At 40.0% G+C, this 19176-nt stretch overlaps 1 protein-coding gene across 2 annotated transcripts in view; it reads left to right on the top strand.

The window, feature by feature from the left end:
- Positions 1-212: 212 nt before the first annotated feature.
- The window catches only part of MYH1 (myosin heavy chain 1), a 30664-nt gene continuing 11700 nt past the window's right edge, over positions 213-19176 (top strand). The window contains exons 1-24 of one of the 2 annotated variants that reach the window (XM_007522718.2): positions 213-376; positions 2810-3044; positions 3138-3281; positions 3372-3528; positions 5566-5593; positions 6280-6391; positions 6483-6575; positions 6714-6777; positions 7415-7513; positions 7603-7706; positions 8239-8377; positions 9056-9174; positions 9260-9409; positions 10118-10288; positions 11548-11860; positions 11956-12026; positions 13509-13596; positions 13677-13794; positions 14404-14527; positions 14614-14750; positions 15061-15316; positions 17710-17952; positions 18043-18219; positions 19019-19164. In XM_007522718.2, the coding sequence (XP_007522780.1) occupies positions 2841-3044; positions 3138-3281; positions 3372-3528; positions 5566-5593; positions 6280-6391; positions 6483-6575; positions 6714-6777; positions 7415-7513; positions 7603-7706; positions 8239-8377; positions 9056-9174; positions 9260-9409; positions 10118-10288; positions 11548-11860; positions 11956-12026; positions 13509-13596; positions 13677-13794; positions 14404-14527; positions 14614-14750; positions 15061-15316; positions 17710-17952; positions 18043-18219; positions 19019-19164 (3257 nt within the window). In that variant the 5' untranslated portion in view covers positions 213-376; positions 2810-2840. Of the gene's footprint in view, positions 377-2806; positions 3045-3137; positions 3282-3371; positions 3529-5565; positions 5594-6279; positions 6392-6482; positions 6576-6713; positions 6778-7414; positions 7514-7602; positions 7707-8238; positions 8378-9055; positions 9175-9259; positions 9410-10117; positions 10289-11547; positions 11861-11955; positions 12027-13508; positions 13597-13676; positions 13795-14403; positions 14528-14613; positions 14751-15060; positions 15317-17709; positions 17953-18042; positions 18220-19018; positions 19165-19176 lie in introns of both variants that reach the window. The other variant, XM_060204428.1, reaches the window with a different exon arrangement.

Raw genomic sequence — 19176 nt, 5'->3', positions numbered from 1 at the left:
GAGGAGGCTACGTGTTTTCCATATTTGACTCTATAAAAGTAACTCTGGAGTGAGTTATGACTTGTCTTTCCTCATAGAGCTTCAAGGTAAGTGTGTGTAAGGACAAGGCTGTGTCTGAAGGACAGTAAGGGATGTCTGGCTGCCCACACACATGCCACAACATCCTGGCTCCCACTGTCCCTGGCAGTCCTTCCAGGGTAGCACCAACTTACTCTGTAACAATTGTAATTAGATGTTTTATTTGTGCTTCCAGTCATTTCCTATTTCTCAGTTAAAAAACATACTGGTATTGAGGACTGTTAACATTTAATCAGAAGAAAAATTTTTTTCTCTCTCCCCTCCACAGTTCAGACCACCTCAAGGTTGCATCTTTAAGGTAAGATACTGACTTTTTTCTTATTTTTCACATGGTCCAAAAACAACAACAACAACAACAACAAATCTTCCTCAGTGGTTTGGAGGATGCTACAGGGGCTATGAAATAAAAGCATGCCAATTTCATGGCTGATGATGCTTCCCTAGAAAAATTGTGAGGGGGGATTTCAGAAACTGATGTGCATTAATTTATATCCTTTGCAACACATAAAGATGAGTACCTAGCATGCTTGAGAGCTTTATACACAGTCATTTTTCTGTTTCTAGCACTGTAGTCTGTCTTTTAAATAATTGAGTTACAACAGGCAGTAAGACATTGCAGAATACTGTTAAACATTTATAGGTAAAATGTAAATTTCTACACTAAAGCTTTTCTTCATCACTATAAATATACTTTTAAAAAAGGTTTGAGACACTGTCTAAATAGATAAATAGAACAGATGAACTCTTTGCCTTGGAAAAGTGGTTTAAGTTTGCCTGTTGTCTCACAGTCTATGAAGTAGAAATTTTAAAATGTTATAAAAAGATAGTATTTTCAATATTGAAGAGCATTTTAATTATGCTACCCAGGTCTCTATTGTTTTAATGATGAAATGTAGAACTGCTTATCCAAGAGTTTTGTGTTTTCTCAAAAATATCTGGAAAATACATTTTTATTATCACCAAATGGGTTACTATGATAGTTTTGACAGTACTAATAGATACTGAAGTAGCAATTAAAGTATTTAAAAGGGTCTGTGAAATTTTTATTAGAGCTTTAGTAATAAGGTGAGAATACACAGTTAATTATATTTTATGATAAGTTTTTGATAAACACTAAAGATAGGTGAAGGAACCAAGTTTGTCAACATTATAACATAAGAACAAGAGAAAGTGCTACATAATAGATTTTTTTAAAGAATATTTTATAACAGAATTCCCCATGCTTTCACTTTCCTTTATTCAATAATATTTGCAGTGCTCAAATCTGTACTGAGAAGGTCTTCACCACATCTAAAGAAGTTCATAAGGTATATTCATTTTACTAATTCACAAAACCAACTCTGAATCCCATCATCTTTTCTTTTTAATCTTTATTTATTAGATATAAACAGCCAGAAATCAAGAGAGAAGGGGATGAGAGAGAGAGAGGAGAGAGAGAGAGAGAGAGAGAGAGAGAGAGAGAGACAGAGAGATACCTGCAGCACTGCTTCACCACTTGTGAAGCTTTCCCCCTGCGGGTGGAGACTGGGGCTTTAACCTGGGTCCTTGTGCACTGTAACATGTACACTCAACCAGGTGCACCACCACCTAGAAAACTTCCATTATCTTTTCTAAGAGGTGTGAAGGATGTCACAGAAAGGAAAGTGTCCTCTGCTTGTGAGGTGCCTAAAATTAAATTTGAAAGTGACAATTACGAATAAATGTTCAGCTTTGTGTTACAGTGATACAGAAACCAATGATAGCCAGTGGCTCAAAAGATAATTACACATAACAAATGAAAAAGAGAGAGGGGCTACAGTCTCATACAGTAGGTGAGCCAAAAACACCAGATTCTTTCCAAATGCATGATTAAGTATCTGTCAGCACTGGCATAGAAAGCAGAGAGACTGACATTTCACCTCAGCCAACCCAGAGAGGTGGCTATCCCCAAAGCAATGCTAAGAGCTCAACTGGGGTGGGAATAAAAGCCTTTTTTTTAGAATGCACATTTTATTTCAGTGTTTGTTTTTAATTTTTAAGTGATGCAACCAAGAGAAATTGAGGCAAGGGGAAGACAGAGAGGGAGAGAGGAAGAGAGAACTGTAGCATTGCTTCATGACTCAGGAAGCACTCCACCTGCAAGTGAAAATGGGGGATTTGAATCCAGCTCTTTGTGCATGGTTAACATGTGTGCTTAACTGGGTGCTTCATAACCTAGCTCCATTTATTGTTGAGGCTTGCTGCCTGTACAAGGAGCCACCACTCCAGGTTTGACTCCTCTTCTCTCCTCTCCTCTCCTCTCCTCTCCTCTCCTCTCCTCTCCTCTCCTCTCCTCTCCTCTCCTCTCCTCTCCTCTCCTCTCCTCTCCTCTCCTCTCCTCTCCTCTCCTCTCCTCCTCTCTTCTCTTCTCTTTTCTCTTACCTTCCTTCCCCTTCCCTTCCTTTCCCTTCCCTCCCCTCCCCTTCCCTTTCCTTTTCATTTTTCTTTCCTTTTCTCTCCTCTCCTCTCCTGATCTTTCACTTGATAGGACAGAGAGTATTGAGAGAGAGAGAGAGAGAGGGAGAGATAGAAAGGTAGGCACTTGTAGCATTGTTTTACAGCTCCTGAAGCTTCCTTCCTGTAGGTGGTGACCAGGGCTTGAACCCAGATTGGTAAATTGTGTACTTGACTGAATGCATCACTTTTAAGTCTCCAGACATTTTTTTTTTAAAGCATGATGGCCCAATATAATTTGTTTTCTTCTACCAGGCAGAGACTTTGGGCTGCCATCATAATCTGCAGCCATGAGTTCTGACGCTGAGATGGCTGTGTTTGGGGAGGCTGCTCCTTACCTCCGGAAATCTGAAAAGGAGCGCATTGAGGCCCAGAACAAGCCCTTTGACGCCAAATCATCGGTCTTCGTGGCGGATGCTAAGGAGTCTTTTGTGAAAGCCACAGTGCAGAGTCGAGAAGGGGGGAAGGTGACAGCAAAGACTGAAGGTGGAGCTGTGAGTAAAACATCTAGTGGGGATCAGACTGCCACCTTTGGGGTCTTGCTGGCATATTTTTTTCAACCTGGCTTCTCTGGTTTGACTTGACAGACTGTCACTGTAAAAGATGACCAAGTCTATCCCATGAACCCTCCCAAATATGACAAGATCGAGGACATGGCCATGATGACCCATCTGCACGAGCCCGCCGTGCTGTACAACCTCAAAGAGCGTTACGCAGCCTGGATGATCTATGTGAGTTCCCGTTCATGTTTCTCTCACGCAGGTACTTAACATCTTTTGAAAAGGACTCAATTAATAGTCCCCTTCTTTGTTTTGGTACAGACCTACTCGGGTTTGTTCTGTGTCACTGTCAACCCCTACAAGTGGTTGCCTGTGTATAATGCAGAGGTGGTGAGCGCCTACAGAGGCAAAAAGCGCCAGGAGGCCCCGCCCCACATCTTCTCCATCTCTGACAACGCCTATCAGTTCATGCTGACTGGTGAGTGATGCAGATGCTTTTAATATGAATAATCTTACTGACACTAATTATGAAATGTTAAAGCTCATATGACCTCTGATTTGTTGTTGTTGTTATCTTTATTTTATTGGATAGACAGAAATCAAAGAGAAGGAGAGAGAGAGAGGAAGAGAGAAAGACACTTGAAAGCACTGCTTCACCACTTGCTAAGCTTTCCCCCTGCAGATGGGGACCAGGGGCTCAAACCCGGGTCCTTGTGCATCATTAACGTGTGTGCTCAACCAGGTGTGGCCACTACCCAGTTCCCCACCCTAGAGTGACCTCTGAAAATCGTTGAATCCAACTTTTTGGTATGAAGTGAGTAAAATCAGGCTAGGGCCCAGCTCTTTTGATTCTACCTCTAGGAATTCACAAGACTATACTTGCTTCACCTCTACTAACTTTCATCTGTTTTGATCTGCTTAAAGATGAAACCATGATTAAATGGGTTGAGGAATAGTTCACCCAGCAGGTTCCAGGAACAGTCCAAGTTCAAACTCTGGTGTCACATGGGAGGTATTGTGTACTGTGGGAAGATCTAGTACTATGGTATCTCTCTGTCTCTCTCTGAAAGAAAATGAATGTAAAAGGAGCAGTGAAATTGTGCATGTGTAAAGAACTGGAACCACCAAAATGGTGACATATTTTATATGTTTAAATAACAAGAGAAAGGTTTGCTAACCATTGAATCATACTATCCTAATGGAAGTAGAGAATATGTGTTCAATTCTTTTAGTCTTTAAGTCTTGTTTATTATAAAATAGGTCCTCTTTGAGGTATTTCTGTCTCTTTAAACTCATAAAATCTGAGGCGTTACTGCTCTTAAAATGAATATGTCATGTTGGGGCTTCATGAATATAAACAGAAGTTTTTACTCTCCCCCAAACACAAAGATGATTCTATTCCTATAAAGATCCCCCCACCCCGGTTCTTCTTTGCCTCAATAGCACACTTGGGTAAGACAAACCACAGTTAAGAGTTTCAGTGCATGGCAATGAAAGTGAAATTTTTTTTTCTTTAGCCAAAGCGATTTATTCAGAGATGAAATCTCAACCTTGGATTGATAACTTTTTTTTTTTTCCAATACATATAGCTTTAAAATTTTCCCAGCACCAGAATAACTTGATTGAGGAAATGCTAACTTAGAGGATTTTCTTTTTATAATAACTGAATTTCTTAGTATCTTATTTATTTATTTATTGGATAAAGACAGCCAGAAACCAAGAGGGAAGGGAGTGATAGAAAGAGAGACAGAAAGATGCCTGTAACACTGTTTCACCACTCATGAAGCTTCCCCCTTGTAGGTGGGGACTGGGGGCTTGAACCCAGGTTCTTGAGCATTGTAACATGTGCACTCAACCAGGTGCCCCACTTATAGGATTTTTATTGTCACAAGGATATACTTCTATATTCCTCCAAGAAATTATCAGTACATTTTGTCCTTCACCAAACCATTACTACAGTCCAAAATCCTTAGTTTCTTATGCACTTCTTAGTTATATGAATCACTCAGCAGACAACACAACTTTAAAATGTACAGATAACAAATAAGAAATATATGTGGGTTTAGAAAGTACCTGGTTGAATGTGCATGTTACAGTGTGCAAGGGTCTAGGTTCAAGTCCCCAGTTCCCACCTGTAGGTATAAAGCTTTGCAAGTGGTGAAGCCGGTCTGCAGGTATCTCTCTGTCTCTCTCCCTATCTCCCCTCTCCCTGCTCAATTTCTTTCCATCCTTATCAAATACATACATATATACATACATACATAAATCAAAGTATTGTTCTTTAAACCAAAAAGACTTACTTTCTTAGGGACTTAAAGAATTTAAGATATGACAACTTACTATGCTTTTCTTCACCGTGTTAAGGTGTTTAAGAATACCCTACATAGCTTTACAATATCTTCATAATTTCAGTTTAAAAGTGACATGCTCAATGCCCTTAGTGTCTTCCTAGATAGGTTTGTTTGCATAACTGATATAAATCCTGACTGCCTGCTGCTTTTTTCCCCCCCCCTAGATCGGGAGAATCAGTCTATCCTAATCACGTATGTATTACTATTTTGGGACATATCCAACCTTTATTCTCACTAGAAAAGCGACAAGTGCTCAGAATACAAAATAACAATGCCTCCAATTGATTTATTTGCTAGTCCAATCTTGAAAGTCTCACACAAATTTCCTAGGAGTAGGGAAGGTTAAAATGTCTTCTCTGTGCATAACCGGAATCCAGTACACTGCAATGAAGACCACCGGGTTTCTGAAGGTAGAGGGGGTTATGGGAATATTGCTAGTAGTTCATTTTTAAGGTCTGAGGAATGTGTCTATTCCTTCAAAGGAATCTAGGTAATTAATGTCTTTAGTCTAAGGAAATTGAAGAAAGGAGGTATTGTTTCATAGAATTTTTTTTAACCAATTATTTCACTTATCATAGTTGGTGAATGACTGCTTTCTGGATTCCTCAGGCACAAGTCTTAGTACTGAGAAAAAATGTGGTACATTTTATGTACTCACAAAATATCTTATCACACAAGAAAGGAATGAACTTCTCCAATTCCTGTCAGTGCAAAATAACAGACATTATATGAACTATACATAGACTTAAGAGAAAAGTCTAGGAGACTGACAAAAATATGCAAAGGCAGAGCCACAAGGTAGTGAGTGAAGGCTGATAGTGCATGTGGTTTCACTTGCTGCAGCTTAATTTTTCTCACATACATTTGGTCACTGATAGCGGAGAATCTGGTGCAGGGAAGACTGTGAACACCAAGCGTGTCATCCAGTACTTTGCAACAATTGCAGTTACTGGGGAGAAGAAGAAAGAGGAAACCTCTGGCAAAATGCAGGTGGGTTTGATAATCTGTGTCAAAATCAAGACTATCAGGGTTCTCAGGATGTCTGAAGTCCCAAATGTGAGACGTGTCCTTATCTTTGCAGGGGACTCTGGAAGATCAAATCATCAGTGCCAACCCCCTACTGGAAGCCTTTGGCAATGCCAAGACTGTGAGGAATGACAACTCTTCTCGTTTTGTAAGTCCCTAGATCACAGAAAGGTATTCTCAGAGCTTAAATGCCAGGGAAAACATATCTGAGTGATTATTTCAATCTCATCTTTCGTGTGTGCTTCAAGTTTTATAAATTACAACATCTTTTTAATTTTCTTGCAAGGGTAAATTCATCAGGATTCACTTTGGTACCACGGGGAAACTGGCTTCTGCTGATATTGAGACATGTGAGTAACAGGACCTCATAAGCAAAAGCCAAGAATGACAATCAGTGGCTTGGAGGAACATTTTGCAGCTACCGCTGAACTTGCAGTCTGTAAAACAACAGCTATTGCCAAACATGCCCATGGCACATGCCTGTCTTATCCATAACTCACAGTGTGGTTTATCCACTTTGTTACAAGCTAGTGATTCAGCAGGAACTGTCAGGTTCTATTGATCTTGTCTGAAATATTCCAGTCCCAGGACAAATTTAAAAAATTTCTAAGGAAAAAAACATAACACTAGAGACTGAGCCTATGTGATCTCTTCATTGCTTTGTTAATTTTGCTGATAGTAGTACATCTATTTTAAAGAGTAGTACATCTATTTTAAAGTGATAAGGGATTGCCAAAAATTAACTATATTCCAATGTCAAGATATTCTGTATGGAGAATAAGTATGTCTGGGCCAGGCATCCATTAGTTTCCTTCTGTATACCATGATTAAAACAACAGTAATGGTTATGATACCTCATGGAAAAATTCATTTAAAATGTCAAGGGGCCAAAGAAATTTCGCCAATGATCCCAACTTCCTAAATGACTAAGGGAACTTTATAACTCCTCCCTCCCACCCCAATTCAATGTCCATTTCTCAATTGCAGATCTTCTAGAGAAGTCTAGGGTTACTTTCCAGCTAAAGGCAGAAAGAAGCTACCATATTTTTTATCAGATCATGTCGAACAAGAAGCCAGAACTAATTGGTAAGCAAGAGTTTCAGCTGAGGATTTCGCAGTTGATTTTGTTAATATCTGCCCATGTAAAACACAAACTCTGAATTCTTTGTATCCAGAAATGCTCCTGATCACGACCAACCCTTATGACTATGCCTTTGTCAGTCAAGGAGAGATCACGGTTCCCAGCATTGATGACCAAGAAGAGCTGATAGCCACAGATGTAAGTTACACACACAAGTCTCTGAAAATATACTGTGTATGTGAATGGCAATCATGACCCCTCTATAGGTATATTATTAGGGTAGTATCAATTCTCTAAAATAAGGTCATGGCTTCCATCTTAACTTTTTATTACTGACTGAACATTGATTTACAAAATTTTAAGATTTCAGCAGTACAGCCATGTGTGTGTGTGTGTGTGTGTGTGTGTTTAAACAACTCACTGAACCTACCACCAAACTTCCTGTGCTCTCCCATCTGTAACTTTCACTAGCTATCCCTTCTGACAACTACCATAGTTTTCTAAGAGACAGTGAGTGGAAGCAAGATGAGCCAACTAATTGTTATATCTCACCTCTTATTTCACCTAGGACAATAACCTTCAGTTCCATCTGTTTGTCTTAAACAACACAATGTCATCTTATTGACCAAACAGTATTCCACTCAATAATATCCCATAACCTCTTTAGGTATTTGTCAATGGGCTTTTAAGTTGATTTCACCTATTTTTCTGCCCTCACCTCTCCTGGTAGAGTGCCATTGACATCCTGGGCTTCACTTCTGAGGAAAGAGGGTCCATCTATAAGCTCACGGGGGCTGTGATGCATTATGGGAACATGAAATTCAAGCAAAAGCAACGAGAGGAACAAGCTGAGCCAGATGGCACTGAAGGTACCAAATGGAAATTCCATCTAGGGGGCCAGACAGCGGCAAACCTGGTTAAACAGACACATTTGACATGTGCAAGGATCCAGGTTTGAGCCCCCACTTCCTACTTGTAGGGGGGAAGCTTCACGAGTGGTGAAGCAAGTACTGCAAGTGTCTTGCTGTTTCTCTGTCTCTCTCCCTCGACACCTACCCTCTCCCTCAATTTCTCTCTCTCATCAATTAAAAGGGTGAAGGAAGGGAAAAATGACCACCAGGAGTGATGGATTCGCCATGCAGGCCACAAGACCCAGCGATAACCTTTGAGGAAAAAAAAAAAACACAAAACAAGCACTGGGGAGATAACATAATGGTTATGCAAAAGCCTTTCAAGCCTGAGGCTCTAAGGTCCCAGCACCACCATAAGCCAGAACTGAACTGTTCTAGGAAAACAAAACAAAACACAACACAATACAACAAAAACATGCACACAGTAAAAACAAGCAACTCCACCACTCCATCTAGGCTTAATGATCCCAAAGGTCAAACCAGCCCTTTCCAAACTCATGAATTCTTTATAGCTGCACTTCCTGATGGGCATGTACAAATGAGCCACACAGAGACTTTCTATGAATCTATATTCACTTATTACTCCCCCTCTTAATTGTGTAGGCCATATTGAATATGTAAATTATGTTTCTGCAGTTGCTGATAAGGCGGCCTATCTCCAAAGTCTGAACTCTGCTGACCTGCTCAAAGCCCTCTGTTACCCCAGGGTGAAGGTCGGCAATGAGTACGTCACCAAAGGCCAGACTGTGCAGCAGGTAAGAACCACATACATTTCAGGTTTTTAATAATCCCAACACATTTCCTTTAATAACACCAACAAACAATCCTCTGTCCATGAAGGTGTACAATGCTGTGGGAGCTCTGGCCAAAGCCGTCTATGAGAAGATGTTCCTGTGGATGGTGACCCGTATCAACCAGCAGCTGGACACCAAGCAGCCCAGGCAGTATTTCATCGGGGTGCTGGACATTGCTGGCTTTGAGATCTTTGATGTGAGTTGGCAGAAACTTATAAATCTTGCTGTTACAGTCAATAGTAAAATAGCTTATAAGACAGCTGCAGGTCAAGCTAAATTGACACAGAACAGAAGACTAGAAGTCTATGAAAGAGCATGAATTTTGGAGTGAGAAAGACCAAACACTAACTCCACCCCTGTCAATTCCTAACGGTGTGAACTAGGATAATGGGAACAGTATCTGATCAACCATTAGGTGAATTCAGTAAGAGGTCTAGATAAATAAAATACTTAGGACTCCAGATAACACACTAACTACTGTGGTCCTTGCCCATGTGCACTCTACTGGGCTGCATTGTCATTCTTTTATTATTATTATTTTTTTTATTAATGTCAAGATACAGACCACAAAATGTGGAAAACTTAGCTGTAGTTATACAAGACAATCAAAGAGAGAAAAAGCTAGGACACTTCTGATCAGCAGAAACAAATGTTTTCTATTGCTTTTGGAAGCCTCGCTCAGAATTGGTTTTATCACCGTCTCTGAGATCCTTCCAACAAGTGTGGTGACAGTTCCTCTCCCACAGCAGCAGAAAAAGACAAAAGAAGGAGAAAGGAACTTGCTATATAGGCAGGCAGGATGAAGCCTTGAGGGAAGGTAGGCTAGTGAACTGTAAAATGCCCCTTTCAGAGAGAATTAAAAAAAAAAAAGAGGAATGTTAATTTGCACTACATGTCTGCTCAGTTCAACAGCCTGGAGCAGCTGTGCATCAACTTCACCAATGAGAAGCTGCAACAGTTCTTCAACCACCACATGTTTGTGCTGGAGCAGGAGGAGTACAAGAAGGAAGGCATCGAGTGGACCTTCATCGACTTCGGGATGGACCTGGCTGCCTGCATCGAGCTCATTGAGAAGGTCTGCTGGTTGTTATTATTTTTTAATACCTCAGATTATACTATCACACAGTATTTAACATGAAATAATAAAATCTGAATATATGCTGCAGTAGACTTTGACATGTAGGCAAATTCAGGAAATTTATTATTATTATTATTTTTTTTTTGCCAACTCTAAGTTATTCTGGTTAAAAGGAAAATAGACTGGGGAGTCGGGCGGTAGCACAGCGGGTTAAGTGCAGGTGGCACAAAGCGCAAGGACGTAAGCATCCCGGTTTGAGCCCCTGGCTCTCCACCTGCAGGGGAGTCGCTTCACAATCAGTGAAGCAAGTCTGCTTGTGTCTATCTTTCTCTCCCCCTTTCTGTCTTCCCCTCCTCTCTCCATTTCTCTCTGTCCTATCTAACAACAACGACGACAACAATAATAAGTACAACAACAACAAAACCAAGGGCAACAAAAAAAGGGGAATAAATAAATATTTTTAAAAAACCTTAAAAAAAATAAAAGAAAAATTGAATGAAGGTGGAGGTAGATAGCATAATGGTTATGTAAAAATATTCTCATGCCTGAGGCTCCAAAGTTCCAGGTTCAATCCCCCGCACCACCATAAGCCAGAGCTGAGCAGTGCTCTGGTAAAATAAAATAAATACATAGAAAACAGACTGAATAGTTTCTATTATTTCAGAACTCTTTGTTTCCATCAAGGAAAATATTGTTCTTTATAAGAACATGATATTATATTAAATTTGCTAGGACAGTTTTTACTTAAATATTTCATCATAAAATCCATAATAAAATCCACAGCTACTGGCAACTGAAATATAACTTATAGTACTTTAGAGCAGAAGTCCTCAAATTTCAGTTGTGCCAAATATGCACCACAAGAGTTCAAGTAAATGTGCACATTCCCCTAATCTCTTTGTTTCGAGTAAGTGTGGGAAGGATCCTTGGGACTTAGATTTTTGCCAATGACTGTGGTACAACTAGTTTGTTGCAAGTCACACTATGGCCTTCAGGCATCTGAGACAGAGATGTGAACTCCAGGAGATCACCTTCTTTGTTTATCCCACTAGCCTCCACATCCCACAGTGTGACCCTACACTTGGATAGAACTAGACATCATGAAGCATTCACTGAAATAACAATTCTGACTGAAAGAATGAGTTCTCATTAAGTGTAAGGAATTTATGTAGGCGTTTACTCAGGCTCACAATGTGACAGGGTAATTTGACAAGTGGACAAAATCAAATAACATTTATTTCTTTTCTTCCTGTCAGCCTATGGGCATCTTCTCCATCCTGGAGGAGGAGTGCATGTTCCCTAAGGCTACAGACACCTCCTTCAAGAATAAACTCTATGAACAGCATCTTGGAAAGTCTGCTAACTTCCAGAAGCCCAAGGTTGTCAAAGGCAAAGCTGAGGCCCATTTTGCGCTGATTCATTATGCTGGCACTGTGGACTACAACATTGCTGGCTGGCTGGACAAGAATAAGGACCCCCTGAATGAGACCGTGGTGGGGCTCTACCAGAAGTCTGCACTGAAGACTCTGGCATATCTCTTTTCTGGGGCAGCAGCAGCTGCTGAAGCAGGTAATTATCAGTAGAATTCATATTTTGTTCAATGTATACAACATACCCCAAAGAAAGTCTGTGCTATAATGCTTATGTTTTCTCTTTCCCCTTAGAATCAGGAGGTGGAAAGAAAGCTTCTAAGAAGAAGGGTTCTTCTTTCCAAACTGTGTCTGCTCTATTCAGGGTACAGATGTATTTTTCTGTCTTCTACTTAGACACAGGGAATGAAATTTTATTTGCTTGGGGAAAGGGAATTGACCTTGCAGGGATTCTGGAAACTGGGGTGACAGGAAGAGAGGCCAGCTTATAGTGACAGCACTGGACTTTGGGGGGAGGTTTAGTGCAGTTTGGAAGAGATACATCTGTATAGAACAGGACAAGGATTAGGAAGATGAAAAATATGATTGGCAGAAGTCAGCTTTAGATGGTGAAATACAATTTGGGGGCAAGGAAATGAAGGCATTGATACTTAGAAGTGCCCACTGGGATGAGGTTAAGTAAAACATGAGGTCTGACATGAGATTTGAGAGCCTCCAATGATATAGGTGTTTAGATACTGAAAGCTGATGATAGAAAAATAATGGTAGGGGCCAGGCACACATGATTAAGCACTCACATTACAATGTTAAAGGACCCAGGCTCAAGCCCCTTGTTCTCCCACCTGCAGGGGGAAAGCTTCACGAGTGGTGGAGCAGGGCTGCAGGTCTCTCTCTCTTTCTCTCCAACTCTCCCCTTAATTTCTCTCTGTCACTATCCAATAATAAGTAAGTGAAAATATGGAAAATAAAGAGGAGAATTGGAGCTAAGCTAAAAGAAGGAAATAAAAAATCAAGTGTGATAAGAAATAGCTTTTTAATTTAAATCATTTTTCTTTTGAAACTCCAATTTCTGGTTATTTTGGGGGGGGGACTACTAAAGGTTGGAAAAAATTCTCCCACTTGAGAACATGACAATTTTTAGCCAATTCCAGAAAAAAAAAAATACTAGAAGTTTACTTTCTGTGAAACCAGTGGGAGGTTACAACTCTGTAACTATGACCAGGAATAAGAATGTGACAGGAAAGCAGAAAAAGGTAAAGGCTGGGAGGCCAGGCAGTAGTGCACCTGGTTAAGTGCACACATTACAGTGTGCAAGAACCCAGGTTCAAGCCCCGGGTCCCACCTGCAGAGGGAAAGCTTTACGAGTGGTGAAGCAGGGCTGCTCTGTCTCTTTCCTTCTTGATCTCCCCCCTCCCCTCTCAATTTCTGTCTCTATCCCAATAATAAATAAATAAAAATATGTTTTTTTTTTAAAAAAGGTAAAGGCTGAGCAGTGAGGATATGAGAAATCTAGGTGAAGGTACTGATCTAGTAGTAAAAACAGAACATGTAAAGTGATCTAAGGCAAAAGCATAGAGGTGAAGTATTTCCATGTATGGAAACAGGAAATTCAACAGCAATGAACAAGTATCTCAGTCACCAGTTAATCACAGATGTTTATAATGCAAACACACAGGGCACAGCAAGGCGTGCTAGAAAGGTGGACATTCCAGAGAGAACTTTACCAATTAAAATTTAGATACAACTCATTAGAATTGAACCAGTAGTATGGATCACTGTGATTATGGTTCTGTATACATGTAGCAAAACAGTAATTCCTAAAAGCACATTTTCCTATGGTTCCACAGGAGAATTTAAATAAGCTGATGACCAACCTGAGGAGCACTCACCCTCACTTTGTACGGTGCCTCATCCCCAATGAAACCAAAACTCCTGGTAAGACCAGCTACATAAGAAAGCCTCTAACACATCTGCTTTAGACCATGATGTAAGGCTATGTATTTTTTTCAATTTAGGGGCCATGGAGCACGAACTGGTCCTGCACCAGCTGAGGTGTAATGGTGTGCTGGAAGGCATCCGCATCTGCAGGAAAGGCTTCCCAAGCAGAATCCTTTACGCAGACTTCAAACAGAGGTCAGACTTTCTCTCTGTGGGCTGCTTTAAGAAGTTCTTCGGGGGGGGGGTGGGGCAAGTGGCAGCATAGAGGGTTAAGCACACATAGTATGAAGTGCAAGGACCCCTGCAAGGATCCTGGTTTGAGCCCCCGGGTCTCCATCTGCGTGCACCGGGGGGGGGGGGGGGGGGGGGAGGTTGCTTCACAAGCAGTGAAGCACATCTGTAGGTGTCTTTCTCCTTTTCTGTCTTCCCCTCCTCTCTCAATTCCTCTCTGTCCTACCCAACAACAACAACAGCAACAACAACAACAATGGGAAAAAAGATGGCTGTCAGGAGCAGTAGATTTGCAGTGTAGGTGCCAGTAGCTCTGGTGGAAAAAATAAAACGTTCTTATTATTTGCACTCATTTTCAGATGAGATTGGGCGTGTTCAGGGTGTTATGGCCACAGACTCACTCTCATTTGCAATGAAAGAATCTTGTATACCTTCTGTTAAAATCAAAGAGAACCAATGTAGCAGCTACTGCACTGACATACTATTTCTATAGTAAATTGGGAATTTTTGTTGTTGTTGTTGGTGGTGGTGGTATGACAACAGATGTGTAAGTTCTCTTTTTGTCTTAAACAGATACAAGGTATTAAACGCTAGTGCCATCCCTGAAGGACAGTTCATTGATAGCAAGAAGGCTTCTGAGAAGCTCCTTGCATCTATTGACATTGATCACACCCAGTATAAGTTTGGTCACACCAAGGTAATTGGCTGTAAATCACAATGGTGTCATTCAGTCCCTTTGAAGTGTATGTAAAGTTTCTAATCATCAGCTTTGCCCACACACAGGTCTTTTTCAAAGCTGGTCTTCTGGGGCTCCTAGAAGAGATGCGAGATGACAAGTTGGCCCAGCTGATTACTCGAACCCAGGCCATGTGCAGAGGGTTTTTAGCAAGAGTGGAATACCAGAAGATGGTGGAGAGGAGGTACTAGTAGAGATGATCTACCTTAATCTCATCAGCCCGGTACTTCTCTTTTTAAATCTTTATTTATTGATTGGATAGGCACAGCCAGAAATTGAAAGGGAAGGGGGTTGGTTATAGAAAGGGAGAGAAACAGAGAGACATCTGCAGCCCTGCTTCACCATTTGTGAAGCTTGCCCCCTGCTGGTAGGGACCGGGGACTCGAACCTGGCTCTTTGTGCACTGTAACATGTGTGCTCAACCACCCGACCTCCAGCCCAGGCCTTTTAATTTTGTTCTGCTCTGACTTTGAACGATTCTCTTCCTAACACAGAGAATCCATCTTCTGCATCCAGTACAATGTCCGCGCCTTCATGAATGTGAAGCACTGGCCCTGGATGAAGCTGTATTTCAAGATCAAGCCGCTTCTGAAGAGTGCAGAGACAGAAAAGGAGATGGCCAACATGAAGGAAGAGTTTGAAAAGACAAAAGAAAGTCTCGCAAAGGCTGAAGCCAAAAGAAAAGAGCTTGAAGAAAAAATGGTTGCTCTGATGCAAGAGAAAAATGACCTGCAACTCCAGGTTCAATCTGTGAGTGTCAGAACCATTTCTTGCAATCTGACGCTAATGCTTCAGTTAATTAATTACCTGACAGTGGTCTAGAGTTTAACTTAATAAAGTATTCACTATCAATATTTCCTAATTCACAGCTAATTAGAATGTACATATATATATATATATATATATATATATATATATATATATTTCTCTAAAGTTTTACAGTAGGATTTCTTGCTATATATAAAGGAAAAAAAATAAAAGTATATATTTTTAAATTTTCTTTATTTTTACTAACAGAATGTGGGCAAGAAATAACATTTTGGTTCTTTAACATTCTTCCTGATGAAAATGTGAATAAAAGCAGTGAAATAAGGACAATATTGACAGCAAGTAGATATGAGACTTTGTGATGCAAACACATCAACTTGAAAAAAGGATTCTGAATTTTTTTATTTGTAGTTCACTAGAAAACTCCCTTTCAACTCTCTCCTTAGAAGTGCTTTTGTGCCTAAAAGAATAGGATCCTTTCAAGGATGTCATTCTTTTTAATATGAAAAAAAAGGTAAATAGAGTTGATGTTCTTGATTTGTTGTCCCAGTAAATCCAGAGGCTTGGTAATAACTGTTTGATCAAATGTCATCACCTAATTCATTTTTTTATGACAGAAATGACATGAGAATTCCAGTTTGAGTCCTGAAGTTAACAACATAAATGCTAGTTATATTTTAGTTCTCTAAATTCAGGAGCTGAGTATACACTGACCCCATTAGGCATACAAATTTGTACATATATACCTATCAAATGTAAAGAAAAATTAGTTGTAAATAACTAGATTGGTACTGTGATTTTCTTGTAGTTTATACAGATCAGAATTCCAAGTTCAGGAGAGACGTACCATTCCTGAAAGAACCAACTTTGATGCCAGCATAATCCCTCTCATTCTGGGATAATATGTGTTCTTTTCAACGTTACAGTAGCAACTAAATAGGAAATATTTAGGGAGTCAGGTGGTAGTGCAGCTGGCTAAGCACACGTGGCACAAAGCGCAAGGACTGGCATCAGGATCCCGGTTGGAGCCCTGGCTCCCCACCTGCATGGGAGTCGCTTCACAGGCGGTGAAGCAGGTCTGCAGGTGTTTCTATTGATAGTCCGGTGGTAGCGCAGTGGGTTCAGCGTAGGTGGCGCAAAGTACAAGGACCGGCATCAGGAAATATTTCATTGAGTTTCAAGCACTAAGAATACAACTTTGAGCAAACGTTATGGTTTCTGTATTTCTATCAAGTATCCTGACTCTTATTTCTTATGAGAAACATGCTTGTTATTTCTTTTCATCTAGTTAGTTTTTTCTAAGTGCTCCTCTGAATTCACACTCTGACATGCCTTTCCCTAAGCAACCCATTCTGATAATTACTCCTCCCACGTAGAGTCTGAGAGATACCTAGGCATTTGGTTTCTGATATACAGAATTGTTAGAGATAAATGTTAACTAAACCAACACAATAAATATAGATTATTTTTCAAGAGAGGAAAAAAAAAAACCTCCTCAATCATCTTTGAGTCCCTAAGGAAGTCTGGAAGTTATACTGACAAAGGAAGATGAGTGAATAAACATTAATACAAGTTTTATTGAATTTTTATAAGAATGTGTGAGTTTTCATTAAGTGAATAAAGTCCTAAAGAAGTCACCAGGGTAGGAAACTTTTATAGCTTTTATCAAAGAGTAAAACTGTGAAGAAATGCTAGATTAAAAGAGGTTAGAGCTGGAATATTAATCGTGAAAAAGTATTAGAAGGATAAAGAAAAAAAGAAAAGAAAAGAAAGGAGGGGTGAGGGTAGATAGTACAATGGTTATGACTCTCAAGCCTGAGGTGCCAGAGTCCCAGTTTCAGTCCCCCTGCAGTAAGCCAGAACTGAGCAGTGCTCTGGAAAAAAGGAGGAAAAAAAGAAAAGAAAAAGAAAGAAAGATAAAGGGTAGATTTACAAGTTTTGTATATACATCTTTCTTACTCTCTAGTTCCCCATCTCTTGTGATAAGAATGCCTTCTTTCTACTGTAGAAAGGATACTTCTCACATATGAAAATTATAACTTGTTTCCAGGGAAGAAAGGTGGAAGAAGAGAAGAGGGCAGAATGCTCTTCCAACATCTCAAACTCCTCCAATTTAAGATACTCAATAAGTCAGGGTGTTATACATCGGAGTAGTTTGTCCTGAACACAACAGCATCAAATACAATTTATACTTTTATTAGTTGTCTGTGACTTGATTCATTTTTTTCAAATCTTCAGCACTAAATAATTTCTAAATTATGACAAATGAATAAAAATTAAGACTTTAAAACACAGATTACTTTACTGGTTTCAACATTTTAATAATATCTGAATTGTGTCCAGAAAACTAAAACGTGTCTATTGCCCCTTCCCAGGAAGCTGATGCCTTGGCAGATGCAGAGGAAAGATGTGACCAGTTAATCAAAACCAAAATCCAGCTGGAGGCCAAAATCAAAGAGGTGACTGAGAGAGCTGAGGATGAGGAAGAGATCAACGCTGAGCTGACAGCCAAGAAGAGGAAACTGGAGGATGAATGCTCAGAGCTCAAGAAAGACATTGATGACCTTGAGCTGACATTGGCCAAGGTGGAAAAGGAGAAGCATGCCACAGAGAACAAGGTATAAATGATCTTCTGCTGGACAAGAAAGAGGTTCTACCATCCAATAAGTTACTTCCCAGTAGAAATGATTTCTTTTGTAATTTTCAAGGTGAAAAACCTCACAGAAGAGATGGCAGGCCTGGATGAAACCATTGCCAAGCTGACCAAAGAGAAGAAAGCCCTCCAGGAGGCCCACCAGCAGACCCTGGATGACCTACAGGCAGAGGAGGACAAAGTCAACACCCTGACCAAAGCGAAAATCAAGCTGGAGCAGCAAGTGGATGATGTAAGTCTAACACTATTTAAAATCCAATGCTTTATGTTGTAATTAAGAGAGCACAAGTCAGCCGTCTTATGATATGAGGACTATTTTTCAAGAGCTTTCAGTGAATACATAGTATAGGATATCATCTTTGCTATAAAGACTAAGATGGACACACAAGAAACAAAAGAGAAAAAAGCATAAGAAAAGTTAACTATGAGTAACAGACAATATGGTTTAAAAATAGGGTGGGGGGGGGAGTTCATGGAATCACCTACAGAAACTGCACAAAATGGTCTTTAGTTGGACTCAAAGATGTGGAAGAGAGAACGAGATTTAAATGGAGCATAGCAAGAGCAAAGAAGAAATAATGATCTTCAAGACTCTTCTTTTCCAGAACCAAAGGGTATATTGAACGGGTAATGTGGAAAAGAGACCTGGTTTCATACATGACGTGGTAGCAAATAGAGGATCCACTGTCAACCTGTAAAGGAGGAGTTGACAGAAGTTATGGTACAGAAATGTTTATGTGGTGTTCATCCCTTATGGGGAAGCACTGTTTATATGGGTTGATGTAGAAGCCACTATGTCTCCCTAACAGTTTTATGTACAAATATAGTAATGAGACGGAACTTTGAAATGATGGATTCTTGAACTAGATAAATAGCTGGAAGAAATAAATGGGTGGGACCAAGTTTCCTAATGCACAGAAAAGATCAAAATAATTCGCTGACTTAGATATGAATTAAATGTATACAATTTCAACTTGGGATAAAAGTTGGTAATACTTCAGGAGTTGTATTCATGGATTATTGACTTTTAGCTTGAAGGATCTTTGGAACAAGAAAAGAAAATCCGGATGGATCTAGAAAGAGCAAAGAGGAAACTGGAGGGAGACCTAAAATTGGCCCAAGAATCCACAATGGATGTAGAAAATGATAAGCAGCAACTTGATGAAAAGCTTAAAAAGTAAGGAGAAAG

Source organism: Erinaceus europaeus, chromosome 12, assembly GCF_950295315.1.
Source record: "Erinaceus europaeus chromosome 12, mEriEur2.1, whole genome shotgun sequence".
Taxonomy (NCBI): domain Eukaryota; kingdom Metazoa; phylum Chordata; class Mammalia; order Eulipotyphla; family Erinaceidae; genus Erinaceus; species Erinaceus europaeus.
This window is presented reverse-complemented; position numbering and strand designations above follow the sequence as displayed.